This window comes from Hakea prostrata, chromosome 4, assembly GCF_041222555.1.
Source record: "Hakea prostrata isolate BN-2017 chromosome 4, UWA_Hpros_2, whole genome shotgun sequence".
NCBI lineage: Eukaryota > Viridiplantae > Streptophyta > Magnoliopsida > Proteales > Proteaceae > Hakea > Hakea prostrata.
In genome coordinates, this window is record NC_142603.1 from 54,391,371 (window position 1) to 54,407,150 (window position 15,780).

The window sequence follows — 15,780 nt, forward strand, 5'->3', positions numbered from 1 at the left end:
GTATTGAGACTCTCCATTGCGTCTCTCTGAAGGATGTTGTGTCTCTGATAATGAAACATGTAACTGCTCTTGTACTCCTCCACCAACACCAAGACCATCATCATCACATCATCCCTCCCGAGTCTAACTAGGACTGGGAGCAAGGGTGTCATATGGATCATCCTCATGTGTGGCTCCACCATCTAATCCTTTATGTAGTGGAGGCAGCCGTCTGTGCATGTGTTTGCCCCTATCGAGATAGTATGTACTCATCTACGTAAACTCCCACAACTTAAGCAATGACTGGGTCTGGCCTACCTCCAAGCTGGTCTAACACCGGCTCACCCTTGTCCAACAACCAATTAGTGAGGGGATGTTGCACACCTACAGTGCCCTCGAAGACATCGTCGAGCTTGATTTCCCTGTTCATGTCACGGTTAGCATGTATCCTGACATGCTCTATCTTCAACCTCATATTATAGTGGCAAAACACAAGGTCATTCAGGTGCTAACTTCTTGTTGGTGCAACCTAGAGGGGGGGTGAATTGGTTGCAACTAGTGGATTGTCCCAATTTTTCGGTTTGATTGGAAATATAAGGTAAATTGAAAATTTAAATGAAATTAAACAATACAATCAACCACAAGACAAGTATTTTATAGTGGTTCGACTTTGCAAGTCTACGCCCACTCCTCTCTTGGTCTCAAGAGAGTATTCTACTAGTGATTCTCTTTCAATACAATGGGTAGAGATCAAACCCTTTACAATCTTGGTTACGAGGCAAGAGCACCCTTTACAATCTTTGTTTATCCTAGGGCAAGAGCACCATCTTCAATCTTTGTTCACGAGCAAGAGCACCCAAAACCAATTCTAGTCTACCTAGACTTGGAATTAAAGACAAACAATTACAATGGATGGTTAGAGATTACCTAACAAGAGGTGTGACACTTTACCTCTTGTGTGAGTGTGATGCAATAAGAGTTGTATGCTCAATTGTAAAATGAATCACAACGCCTTCGATCACCTCAAGCTTCACTTCAACAAGCTTACTTAACACCTTGGTATGTTCTTCAAGGTTGAGTGAGGATGAGAGGCAAAGCACAATTGTTTTCTTGTAATTTGAGAGCTTGAGATTACTTGGGGAGTAGCTAATCAAATGTGAGGTTCAAGGTCTAAAATGGGGTTATTTGGGCTTATATAAATGGCCTTTGAGTGCCTTAGCTCAACCCCCAATGGATAGAAAATAAATAGCTTTTAGTCCAAATTTCAGTCCAGACGGACGTCCGTCTAAAAATATAGCCGTTGCAATTTTTTTACTAGAAGGATGTTCGCCGTAGAAGGATGTCTGTTTAATCAGATGGAAAATCCGTCTGAGCTTTTGTGACCAAACGGACCACTGTCTGGATCAGACGGACGTCCGTCTGAGGCACAAAATGCACATTTAGGTGCATACAGTGACTTGATTGGGTTTTTTATATTTCTAACCAACCCTAATCCTCATATACTCTTCTAACATGTCATAGGCCAGTCTAATGACATGATATGTGTATAATTGAGTGCAATTACATGTGAATGTACATGAAGTGACTTAAGTCCTAATTTGCTAAGTCTTCTTTGCTTGAGCTTGATTGATGATCATTGATGTTCTTAAGTCTTCGTGTACTCCACTATTCATGTTCATCTTGATTTAGACTTCATGTCCATCTTGGCTTGGTCTTGGTCTTGGCGTTGACTTGGGCTTAGGCATTTGGTCCACTTGCTCTCATATTGAATTGGACAAAACACAACTCACTATAGCCATTAGTAATTCATGTTTGTTATCATCAAAACTAATGGAGGCTGATGTGGCAATGCTGATATGGCATTTCCCAACACTTCCCAACCTATTACTCCTCTTGGAGTGAATCATGCCAAAATGTACTTCAGATCCTCTCACACCTAGAGGAAGAGCAAGTCTAAGAGAGGATCTTCACTGCCACTCTCCAGAGATTCTCTTCATCGCCCCCATACAAAACCCACCACTCAGTTGCATTATCACAATACATTAAGTTAATACTTTAATGCTTAATTAAAAAAAAAATCATACTTATATAGTTATATGTAAAATTTAGTAATAATAAGAAGAAGAAGAATAATGCATCTAACTTATATCATAATTTTGTCAATTGTGTACAACATCTGAACCAAAGACCCCAAGCGCATCCCTAAACATCTTTATTTACAATCATTTGTATTGATGATTAGCTATTTTTTCAAAAATAAAAAACAAGTACTAAGTTCTAAATCCCTGATATCTCACTTCCATGTGGCAATTTGACTGGACCACTAGGTTTGGCTCTAACTTCGAAATAACCTATATAATCATATGATGGCATTGAGCAGGTCTTACCTCAACCCCAAATTTACACTATATTGATAGTTGAGATTGAGATAATAGGCTACATAATTCACAAACTCATAGTTAGAGACTTAAACATGTCATTTAATTAATTATTAATATCTATTACAATACAAATCTAGCTCGACCCTCATTTGCTCCTTGGTACTACATCTCTCTGCTCTCAATCATCGCCCGTCTGATATCCCTCTCCTCCTGCTTTATGATATCAACAGGATCAACATTCTGGATCGAATCTGAATCAACTCTATAAAATGATGGTGCTTGTACCGCTTCATCTAATGCATCATTCACCCTCCTCTTCTCTTGTTTCTTCTTCCCCTTTGCTTTCTCAAGCTCTCTTATTGCCTTCACTATATCAACATGCACCTTAATGCACATGACCACATCCTTTGAACTACTAGTGATGTGAGCCTTAAACCTGCTAGTGCCCCCTAAGTTCAACTCCTTACCTCATAAGTTGCATCTTGTCCTACTCTTGTTGCCATCAATAGCAACATAATACTGTCATGTTGGATCAACCCTCCCCCTGCAGCTCCTTGAGGCTGTCCTGTCCCTGGCCTAGTTGTCCTCCCTATGAACATATTGCTCTCCCATTGCCAGACATGATAACTGTTGCATCGAAAATGATTGTATAAGCAATTAAACAATACCAAAATAATATTCTCTACAAAATGAATATTTAAAATTTGTTCGACAAAAGAAAAGGCTGCCATATCAAAACTGGCAATGAAACCAAATGAGCAACACTTGAAAATGCTTATATAGCTATTCCATAATCAAAATCATTTCCCTTATTTTTTTCAAATTTTTATTTTTATTTTTGTTCCATAATTATTTATATTTTATATTAATATTTTAAAAAATAAAATAATTATTTGTTGGGTGGAAAAATATTTCGACTCCTTGAGTCTGCAGATCTACATATGTTTTTTCAATTACGATACAACACATATATCATGCAAAAGGTAAGCATTTTCAGTGTAGAAAAATACAAATGTTAACACTCAAAAATAAATAAATAAATTACTTAGCGAAAAAAAATTCCGACACTGTGAGTTTTTAGATTTGCCTACAGTGTTCGACATATATAATTTCATACTCATCCAACAACATTATGGCATGCATTTTGAAAAGAAAAAAAAAAAAAAGAAAAGAAAAAGATAAACATATTGGAGAACAACAATGGTTACCTCTCAGATGAAAAACTCCACAAAACTCTAAGATTTGTGTGAAATTCCGCTTGATCGTCGCAAACAATGCTATATCAGTAAAGAATGAAGCGAAACTTACAACTATATGTTGAACATCAAACAAAAATATGGCAAGAATGCAAGAAGTATGAGAGAGAATATTTGGGGGAGCTTTGGAGAAGAGAGAGAAATTTAGGAAAAATCAATGGATAATTCAACAAAATTTTGGTATATATGGCCGAAAATATTGCCATTATCTCATGAATTCAGAATTTGCCATGGGTTTTGATTTGCCAATCATCGAGCAGCCGAAAATTTGGAGATATGCTGCACCATGGTTTTCTCCTTTAAATGTGAAAATTTACTAGTGACCCATTTTCAACAAAACTCAATATTACTCGTTACCCATTGTTAATGATTTCAAATTTTGAAAGTTGAATTGAATAACAATTTTGCCCTTTATGAGGTGTAATGATCATAATGTTCGTCTCCTATCCAACCTTTAGGCTTATGTCACATATCTTTTTCCTACACCTTGTCGGAAACCACCACACCCCCTCTCCCCCCTCTTCCCCCACCAGAAATTGCCCACCATTACCTTTATTTGTCTGAGGCAAGCTAGTCACGAAGTCCATAGTAATGTCTTCCCACTTCCAACTAGGAATAGGAAGGGGCTGTAGAAGTCCAGATGGCGGTTGACCAATGGCTTGCACATGCCGACAAATTTCACACTTCATCACGAAATCTTCCACATCGGCCTTCAAACCAATCCACAAAAAATGTTCTCTTAGATCCTTGTACATCTTAGTACTTCCCGGGTGTACTGTGAAAATCGACTAGTGTGTTTTTTTCAAGATTTCCTTCTTAATCTCTTCAACAATCGGCACACAAAGTTTTCCCTTTTAAACAATAAAGCACCATTCATAGACATACCAAAATCAGGATCCAACTCAGGATTTGAAGTAATCTTCTCAACTTTCTCCTTCAGTTCATGATCAAGGCTTGCAGAGCAACAATACTATCTCTAAGGGTGGATCTTGTTGTCATGGCAGAAAGAACAAATTCCGAGCCTTCAGGAATAATTTCCAATCCAAGTTCCGAAATCGAGGACAACAACGGTTGACTCAAAGCATTCAAATCCAACTATTTTCTTTTACTTTTCCAGCTTAAAAGCATCACCGCCACATTTGCTTTACCAGGGTGATATTGAATGTCACAATCATAGTTTGAGACCAATATCAATCATCTTCTTTATCTAATATTTAACTTCTTTTGAGTAAATAAGTACTTCAAATTTTTGTGATTTGTGAAAATAGCGATTTTTTTACCATACAGGTAATGTCTCCAATTTTTAAAGCGAAGACAACTGCGACAAACTCTAAATCACGAGTGGGGTAATTCTGCTCATATTCATTCAATTGTTGAGAAGCCTTTTGATTTATTTAGTACATTGTGTTATTATACTTAATGCTAAATGACCAAGTATTGCCAACGCAGAGTTGTTCTAGTGGTTGAAACCAACACCTCATAGTGAAGAGATCGTGGGTTCGACTCTCGCCAAGGCATATCAATATCCTTATCCCCTGGCTTAGTAAAGCCCCTTTGTACTTTAAAAAATAAATGACCAAGTATCTCCTTTTAAACCATATATTAATCACCGAACCTGGCTTAGTAAAGCCCCTTTGTATTTTTGCCAAAGCGACGTACTGGGGGCGCTGGCACCACACCCTCGCCGGGCGCTCTGGGGGCGCTGCACCACACCCTCGCCGGGGCGCTCTGGGGGCACTGCACCACACCCTCGCCGCGGGGCGACCTCCCAACCCTGTGTCCGTCGGCAACAGAATGTGAAGCATGAGTCATACTCAAGCAAAAACGACCCAAAACTAGGGATATCGACACTCTGCCAAAAGTTGCTGATACGTCAGAACTCACATGTAATATATTCCACAAATAAAGCTTAACATTAGTTTATCCTCCACTAAAGGGGCCCATACGTCAAAAACTAAAAAAATAAATAAATCATGATAAAAATCAAACAAGTGAGAGTAGTGGAGTTCTAACTTCAAGCGAGGGAGGACAGAAGAGAGGGAAAGGGTCTCAGGAATGAATCTGGATCATCACCCCCGACGAGTAGCACTCTGTGCTCCCCAACGGGTTTTCCACCACAAAAGAGGTGGGCCCCACCACTGAAAATGTAAAAAAAAATAATAAAAAAAAAACCCTCCCATCACCACCCTGGCCCCTGTTTTTTGTGGTGGTAACCCGTCGGGGAAAGTGCTCCCCCGACGGGTCGCAGATCCGGACTCGCCATTGGTCGGATAATTGAATATCTACTTGCGGAGAAAAAAACGCTTACGCAAGATAAAAATCCAGCATTCGGCTCGTAACGAGACTGTTCTTCACCCTGAGGAAGTCGCCACAGGATATTTAAGTATCGACAGAACAGAAACGCCAAGGGAAGCTTGTTTTCTCATTCGTCGGGTTCGTGGGGGTGGCCATGGTATTCTGCTTGGAACTTTAAAACAGGGTTTATCAGCTATGGAAGCAAAGGTATTTATGATTACGTGCCCAACGATGCCATCTCTGGCTTCTGCTTTCGCAAGTTCGCAATTAGCTCCAAATCCTAGACATACAGCATTCAAATCTAAACTACGAAATCGATCAGGTTTATCATTCAACACCTAATTCTCTATCTTGCTCGCTTGTGCTATCTCTCTCTCTCTTACTTATTTTTGCTTATTCTGAAACAGTTGTGCCAAAAAACAAGAGCACCGAAGAGCAAGATTTGGATGGGCTTCCCAAAGAGTATTACGACGATGTATGTTGTGTTTTTATAGCTTACTTTATGCTTCTCCCATTTCCTCTCTCTCTTCCTCTCTTTACTTCTTCTCGGTTTCCATTTGTATATTATTCTTCGTTCTTGCTAGCGTTATTCTGCTATTTGGGGTGTGCTGTGAATATTCTATTTATGTGGTGGGTTCTATATTTATTTCGCTCGATTACCCGACTTGTTTGTCTATGCCATCATACTCCCAAACAGTAATTAGTGACTGTGACATAAGGAGGCTGTTAAAAAAATAGAGCAGCAATAAATAACAGCAAGCTCTTTATTACTGAATCACAGAACAGCAGAGAGTTTAGAGAGGAATACTTGATGTAAACTCTTAGAGGCCGTTTATTTGAAGAGTTTAAAGTGGGGTGGGAAAAGTAAATTTTCCCCCGGAATTCCACAAGGTAGTTTATTTGTTTAGATGACATGGGATAATGGGGAGAAATTGATTTAAGGGTTATGTCTGTTTATGTGGCAAAACACTTTTTCCATCCCATCTTTTTTGAAAGTCCTACACATCAGGTGGAACTTTGTGGGAAAGGGAGGGGAATGAAAAAATGTTATTCATGGGACATACATTTTAAACTTTTCCACAAAACCCTTTCCTTTCATTTTCTTATTCTCCCACCCCACTACTAGTGGGGCCCACCTTTCTATCTCTCCCACCCTTTTTCCTCTTGTAAACAAATGGTCGGTTAGATAAAAGTAGACAAGAGGGTGAACCCGGTGTCGAGGGCTTCCTGACAAGGGGATGGTTTACTGGGTAGACCCACTGTTAAACTGGTTGAGGTAGGGTCGGTCCCCTCTCCTTGGGAAGTCCCATAGTCTCCTGGGGCACGGCCTCCTGTCCTCAACAATCTTTTGAGAGGGATATATCCAACAGCTAGTGTGCTCTCATGTCTGGTCATTCCCTCTATCTCTGGGAGACCTGGACTTGCAATCACTTTGTTCGCATTCTGGTCTTGTGGTTGTTGTGCATCGACTGGCGACAGCCAGGGAAGGATGAACTGCTCTGTTCTCCATAAGATCCTGTGAAGGGGATGTGGTCAGTGGAGTGATTCCGATTTGTCTTTTCACTCCCGCTTGGCGAATGTACGCCCTAAACACGTTTATCGCCTACCGGATTTGGCACTGCATATTTGCTAGCTGTGCCAATATCAACTGAGGGTTTTGCAACTGTTGCTGCTGGTTAGCAACCACATCCTGAGGTGTATTAGCTTCATGATGTGTGATCTTCAGGTCTTCTGGTGGGGGCTCTTCCACCATTCTTTGCTTTTGCCTAGAGGATGATGAGGGAGTAAGAGGAGGTAATGAGGAGTCCTTACTGACCTTCTAATGTAAAGGGCTGGGATGTGTATGTGTGTTCAACGGCATACGTCATGGCTTCTAGTTCTATTTCCCATAGAAGGCGCCAAATCTTGTTGCCAAACCTAACCAGACGGTTTAATTGTGAGAACTTGACATCAAGCGGGGTTTTAATTTTGGTCAAGAAATAAAAAGTCATAGTGGACCGACCGTTGGGATCGGTGGGACACCTCCGATGCTTAAGGCAGAATAGAAACAACACCAACCTAGAGTGGAGTCCTAGGATCCGAGTGCTAGATGAGAGTTTAGACAAGTGGAAACCAGGAGTGAGAAGTGTGTGGTTGTGCAACATTCAAATGGGGGTATTTATACCTAGCCTTCCAAGGACTGGTGCATTTAATCTATCCTAGTCATCATTGGTTCCTATGAGATTGACCACACTAGATGAGATTTGATGAGTGGAGTGTGGATGTGACAGGATAGAATTCAATCGCCGAATACGTGTTCTATGAGCTCAATAGTTTGGGCTGTCAGACAGTGTAATAGATGCGGTGGTCTCTGCCCAATCACAGGTTCATCCATGGCTAGGATAAGTAAGTGACCAGCCCCGAACATTGACTGTGGTCATGATGCCTTCACTCATGGTTGGTCCATGGGTACCACTTAGGTTGGGCCCCCGAGTGAATGGTTCAGCCATCAGTTTGCTGGTCAGACCAGCAGTCGGCATATTTTGGCCTAACAACCCCTATTTGAGAACTTCCTTGGCTTGTTTTGGTTTTTTGATTTATTCCACTCTTCAGCAAACAATGCTTCTTCATTATCTTTGATAAATAGTTCAGTGTTTGGTCAAGCTCTTTTTATCCGTGAGACAACTTTCTAGCTCAAGCAAAGTTGGTTAAGTAGTCCACCCTTGGATAACAGTTATAAAACCACTATATTCTTGCTTCAAACCATGAATAGTTATTCATCATTTCTGAGCCTCTGAGGTTTTTGATTCCTCAGCAAGTTGATAGATCTACTTACAACTCATTTTAGATTGTCAGATTACCTTGATTTACAGATCTGATCTCATTATATTTGTAGCTGAGCTCCATTCTTCTTGGAGAACAGAGTCACAAAGACATCCCATGCATATTTATGAGTTTTTGCATCATGGATATCGTCCACCAAGTTCTTCTTTATGGTAGCCTTGAGCACAAACAAGGCTTTTCCTGACTAAATCTTCCACTTCCAGCTTGCTTCAGCAGCATTTGGCCTGCCATCTGGTGGTGTTGTCTCTGCTTCATTCAAGATTCCCCACAAATCTTGCCCGTGGAGACATGACTCCGTGCATGATTGCCAATCATAGTAGTTGATGTGACTCAACTTTTCCATTGCACCAGCAGAGTTGGAAACCTCTATTCTAAATTGAATCAAATAGCCTCAATCAAAGTGAGTAGACACCCCAATGGCCAAGAAATCTGTCTCAGGTACCAGAATGTGTAAAAAATAGAACAGCAATCCATTTATTACTGAATTACTGAACAGCAGAGATGTTTACAAAGGAATATTTGATGGATACAAACAGAGCTCATATGTACATAATGTAGACCTCTAAATAAACTGAACTCCTACATAAAGGTAGATACTCCTTAAAAAAGGCTGATCACTGTCATACGCTAATAAAAAATAAACTCTAGTGATACTACGAGAATGATCGTAAGGATCCAATCCACAGGGAGCTAGAAGGTTAAATCCACTTGAGACGAAATTGTTTAAAAAACCAACCTGCAAAGTTGAAATTAAAATTAATGTGATGCAGTAGCCTCGGTCTGGCTGGACCGACATGATCCACTTTGGAAACCCTGGGCCAAGGGCTAGGCCTGACCAGATTTCTTGCTTGGCGAAGGCTGGATTTAGTAGTATTAGTAGTAATACTAGTATTACTTTATTTAAGTATTATCATTCATTTGGTAGATCACATTTGAATGTCTTATAAGTTGTTTCCTTTTCTCAGCATCAGCTTAGTTTGGTAGTTTCCTATTTCAGCTAGTTTCTATTTCAACTTTGGAATAAAAACAAAAGGGACACTTCTATTTGAAATGGAACTTCTATTTAAGATAGGACTTCAATTTAACTACTCCTTGGCTGAGCCAAATGATAAAAATAAAAATAGATTTGGATTCCTACCAACATTCAGAACTTTACTGAACCTAATTGGGCTTGCCTAGGACCACCCAAAATTACAGAATTGCCCTTATGTGGATCAAATTTCCAGCATGGCTGCAGGGTGCTGGGCAGCAACTCTAGCTACTCTTCTGGCCCTTGGGGCTTCTTTTGGGATGGTCTTGGAATCCTACATCAATTATCAGAATGAAAAATTTGATAGAAACATTAAAATTCTATCTGGTTTATTTGCTACTCTTTGTTACAAGCTTCATACTCAGGATGAACACCAGCCATAAGTTTTGCAACATGGAACATGCACTTGCTACTTTGGTTGTTCCAAATCAGCATTAAGAGGTTGATAGATTTAAAGTTGCGCAAGGTATCATTTTATAGGTACTGAATTAGTCAGTCAACAGCTGACCGCCTTGGGGGAAGTGGTACAAATATTTCATACATTTATAGGTGCAGCAAATATTTTTTGCTTTAGAGTAGCTTTCATTAGGGTATCCGCAGAAATTCTTAAGTGTGTGGAACATCTTGACAGTAATTTATGGGTCAGTATTATTCCATAACCAAATTTTAATGGTAGAATTTTCTCCTGTCAATCATCAAAGGCAGCAATACTGCAATAGTAGTACAATCCTTGGGCCCAGGGCCCAACATTGAAAGGTGCATCAGGTACTTGGTCTTTTCCTTGGCATGAATGTAACCTTGTACAACTTGAGCCTGTAGAAGCTAATGAGACACTTGTTCAACTTAATAGTAGTGATTTGAACTTGTAATGTATCATTAGTTAAAATTAAATCTGGCCACGTGTAGCTAGAGGGAATACCAGGGCAGGGAAAAATAGTAACAATGGTGTTCAGTGACGGAAGAATTTCTCAAAAATAGTAGCAGGCGGTAGTTGCAGCAATGGAGGAAAAAGATTGATCAAAATAACAAATTTTAGCACCATTAAAAAAGGTGCAAAATAAGAAAACATAGAAGGAGATCAGAATGACCTCAAATAAACACGCACCACTATGTCCACTATACCAGGAAACATGCGTCCCACAAAAGGAGCTTGATTTGGTTATTGAAACACAAAATAAAGGTCAGCTCATTGGTCCAATTTGACCAAAAACAGTGCATCTGCAGGTTGAAGGAGAAGGGGGCAGGGGAATTAAATGATCAAGCTACAATTTTGACTCCAGTTTTGGATTAGAGGTACAATTAGGTTAGTGTGATAAACTCCAGGTAAATAAACATCTTCTGTTGGCAGGATAGAGAGTAATTTGAACTTCAGAGCAATGAAGAACAGTCCCTGAAATAGAAACAGTAGGCATATTCAGACATTAATGGCTTGAATTTCATAAACTTTGCTGGCCTGATAAATAGACTTCCTAGTTTGTATCTGGATAACCAACAACTAGGAGAACAGTGGCAACTAGGCAGTGCATAAGCTGGTGCTGTAATATAGGACTTCTGCCTCTAGAAGGCTCTCAAAATACATGAAAGAGGATTGATATCTGCTTTACTTACTGCTCTTGTACCAAGTGACAAGTAGCTTTAATAAACCAGATACATTATAGAGAAAATAAGTAGAAAAGAAGTGAGGACAGTGATGATGGTGGAGACTGCTAAGAGAGGTACAGCTTTCTTAGTAGTCCTCAACTCAGGTTTGATATAAATAAAGGTCATTCCAACCTATGGAAATAGAAACTTCCTAACACTAATGACATTTAAAAAGGAAAATGAATAATTAATAGAAAAGAAACTAACTAGCCTTTTGTAGAAGATTTCCTAAGCTCAAAAAGATATAAAGGCAATTAACCTAAGGTGTGACACATACCCCTATACATGTAGGTCTTTTACCCCATGAGTCCACAATACATAAGGGGGTAGATACTAGACATCATTAACACCGGTATGGAGTAGAATGAGTTCTTCTTTTTTTTTTTTTTGTTTTTTTGTTTTTTTTGGGGTGTTTCTTTTCTTAAAAAAAGAATAAAAAAAAATAAAAATTCATCAGTTAGATGTTGCATATATTTTCTTCAATATTTTTTTGTTAAAGCAATTTCTTCAATTGTTTTTATTTCATTTATCAATTTTCCTTGATAATATTACACGTAAATAATAAATAATCCTTTATTATGTTTACTCGTGTCATATGGAGCCCTTGACAAGTCTTATAATATCCAGTCACCAAAATGCTTTGGCCTTGTATGTCGTTCATATTAAAATGGTTCAGTAATTAATTTGTGTATTTTAGGAATGGCAAGCCAAGCAAAGGGAAAAAACTAAGGAATTCCATCGGAGACGTCAACAAGAGGAGGAAGAAGAGGAGAGAAAGACTGAAGAATACCGAGAAATTGGTTTAAGATTACAGGATTATCCTGAGGAAGAAGTTCGAAAAGCAAGGCTATTGGTTTCAAGTTTCATTAAAGCTGCTGAGGAAGTGGAAGAGGTAAGAGTGTTGTTGTTTTGTGGGGGTTGTAGTGGATTTTGTTTTGTCTGACTACCAGTTTATTGTTTACCCTCTTTAAATAGTATGAAGAAAAAGAGTTAATTGAAACGAGGAACATTGCACAACTTTAGATTCTGCAGGAAACAAGAGATTTTGGTTCTGTGGATCATCTAATTTCTTCTAACTATCTGGCAACTTCTTCTAATGTGAACTAAACATGCAATTGAAAATCATGAGGGAAATATTTCCTGTAAAGTAGGACTGTTTGTGGTTTATTTTAGGCGAAATGCCTACAAGGGATATTGAGAAATAAAACAGTATATGTTAGTTGCCGAGAAAAGTTACAACTAAGCAGATAGTGCGTGAGGTCCAACAGTTATATCCAGTTAAAGTGTGTTGTTTTTTTAAGAAACAGAAATGGGGCCTAAAGCCTGAAGGAAACAAGACTAGGGATTAGCAGCAGGCCCTAAACCATCCCGAGGGAAATCAGCCTGAAGGACCTCCAAAATCTCAACCCCCGGGGGGGTGGGGGAGGGGGTCCTGAAAGAACATCCTCTCCTCCTGCTGCAGCAATCGGATCTCGGACATTCGATCGGCGACAGGGTTAGCGTCACAGTACTCATGTGAACCTCAACCCGGACACCAGATTAGAGGATTGATCTGATATCTGCTAGCTGCCCTCCACCATTGGAAAGGAAGAAAGAAGCGACCACAGCCTTCATGGAGTCAGATTCCACTTCAATAGGGAAGAAACCTTTGGCGTGGGGCCCTTCGAGAATAGCTTTGAGCTCAGCCATTGCAACCAAGTTTGTTACCAACTTCTTCAGAAAGCCACCCATGAAGACACATTCTGAACTTCTGAAAACACCCCCTGCTTGAGCAAAATCATTCTATTTGACTGTAGCATCCCCATTAAGTTTAAAGCTACCTTACAGGGGGCACTAGTTAATAGAGCCATGGTTGCGAGAAGGTTTTGAGTCTGTCTGCCCCAAGCGAGTTCCATGCATCTACCACCTTGGAGACAAACAGGTTAATCTCCATAACGCCTGGGCGAGTGAAATCTTCCTCATGGAAATCCTGATTCCTTAAATTCCAGAACTGACATGCCGTATTAGTGAACATAATTGGCCATCCATGTATACCAACACTCTTGATCGAAGAGCTGCTGATTATCATTCAGCCAGTACTTGAGATTACTAGTAAAGAACCAAGAAGGGATGTCAACAGCAAGAAGTTTCATCCAGATGCTTTTGGTGCATGTACAATCCCTTAAAACGTGAAGCACGTCCTCTTGGTTATTTATACAAAAGCTGCAGCGGTCATGGTCACTCAGCCAGTCAGCCTAAATCTCCATGTTCTCCTATTAGTGAGGAGCTTATTGTGATCAACAAGCCACTGGAACACATTCACTCTCGCAGCAGTTCTCACCTTCCAAATAGCATCCCAGAGGTCAATTCTATCACTACACCCTGCAGATCAAGCTTTGGCAATTTCTCGTACGCTAACTGAACCAGAATGATGCCCTCTGCATTGCTCTTCCAGATAAAAATATGCTGACCACCATCTACAAAAGGGGCAGCAAAATCCCTTAGCTTGGAGAACACTTCGTGAGGGAGGATGTCCTCCAACTCATCCCACCGCCAATCACCATCTTGGTTGACATAAGAAGCAATCTTCTATGTTGAAGCGTATCTGGAATAGGTTGCATGACCATCTCCTCCAAAGAGCTATCAGAATCCAACCATTTATCAGTCCAAAAATATAATAATTGCCATCTCCAACACATGCATGGCTATTAGAAATAACCATAGGAGCCATCCTACAGGCAGCTTTCCAAAGCGGAGAATCAGAATTGCATGCCTTAAACCTCAAATTTCTGCGAGCGGAGCCATACTTGGCATGGATGACCCTGGCCCATAAGCTACTTTGATGCATGTATCCCCATGCCACCTTCATAAGAAAAAGCCTTATTGGTTCTGACAAGGTTCCTAAACCCCAATCCGTCCAGATCCTTAGGCCAGCAAATTTTATTCCACCCAACCAAGTGCATCCTTTTCTTCTCTGCAGTATCGCCCCATATGAAAACTCTACACGCCTTGTCTATGTCATGAAAAATTCCCTTGGGAACCACTGCTGCTTGCATGTGATACTATTGCAAGGCCATAACCACAGTCTTGGCCAAGGTGATACGACCAACCAACAAGAGGGAGCTAGCTTTCTACCTAGTGAGCCTCTCTTTAACTTTGTCAACCATAAAGCTGTAGAACCTCGTTCCTTTGTGCCATGCTAGTTGACCCATATCATAGCAAACTAAGAAGCCACTTAACTGGACGAACTCATTAATGGACCTAGAGCTCATATTTTTAGAAAATAAAATTCTAGTTTTTTCAATGCTCAACTTGCTACCCGGAGCACCACAGAATCTCTGTAGGCAATTTAGAATATTTTGCATCTGATTAGCAGAAGCTTCAGAGGGAAGTAACAGGTCATCAGCGAACATAAGTTGAGAAATGAGGGGCCCATTCCTTCTTGCTAGTTAAATTGGTGTTTATTATTTCATGATGACTATTTTTCAGCTCTTTGCCTAAACATAAAAATATGTAAATGTGGTTTAAGATAGAAGTTTCCTATCACACTACTATATAAAAGTAAAACCTCAAATCAGTTATGGCAAATCTTTTATTGGACCAAAGTGCCCTTCCTCCAAAACAACATACCTTGTCCCATTGAACAAACTCTTTCAAGCCCCCTCTGTGTAATATTTGTCAAAGCGCACCATTAATGAAATGTCCCACCTATCTTTAACAGGTTCTCTCAAGAGATACACCTCTTCAACTAACACCTCCTTACCTCAAACCTCATTTTTCTTTGTCCACCTCCCTTATTTCTATCCTATAAATGTTATTCACGACCAAAAAAATTCTCACTATATTTTATCCCACCCCAAAATCCTGCTAATATTTTATTTTCAAAAAACACCTTTAAAAAGGGAGGAAAAAAAGGTATTTCTAAATCAATTACCACATCAACCAATTAATAACTCGTAAACTTTTAAAAACTAGGAAGGATAAGATAAGGAATGATTATATTAGAGTTGGTTTGGGAGTTGCTCCCATATGTGATTAGCTTCGAGAAAGTCGTTTGAGGTGGCACGTCCACGTTCAATGAAGACCTATAAATGCCCCTATGTGGAGAAATGATATAATCCAAATTGAAGGGATTAGAAGAGCTAGGGGTAGACCTAAGATAACTTTAAGGGAAGTGGTGAGAAATGATATGCATAGCTTAGGCTTGTATCGAACATGGCCTCAAACAAAATTGATTGGAAGGCAATAATCCATGTAGCTGATCCCATTTAGTTGGGACAAGGTTTATTGTTGTTGTAGACTTTTAAAAATTTTAAAACTCATAAATGGAAAATGGATAATTTAATCTTGACCCTTTATCTGTTCTCCTCCTAAAAGAAAATGTTTATATATTTAA

The 15,780-nt window shown here is 39.7% G+C and overlaps 1 protein-coding gene across 3 annotated transcripts in view; it reads left to right on the plus strand.

Annotated features, from left to right (window-relative positions):
• The first annotated feature begins 5,871 nt into the window (after positions 1-5,871).
• Positions 5,872-15,780, plus strand: part of PAC (pale cress protein (PAC)) — a 39,898-nt gene continuing 29,989 nt past the window's right edge. For all 3 annotated transcript variants that reach the window (XM_089153649.1, XM_089153647.1, XM_089153648.1), the window contains exons 1-3: positions 5,872-6,233; positions 6,319-6,386; positions 12,103-12,297. In XM_089153649.1, coding sequence (XP_089009775.1) covers positions 6,107-6,233; positions 6,319-6,386; positions 12,103-12,297 — 390 coding nt within the window. In that variant the 5' untranslated portion in view covers positions 5,872-6,106. The remainder of the gene's footprint in view (positions 6,234-6,318; positions 6,387-12,102; positions 12,298-15,780) is intronic.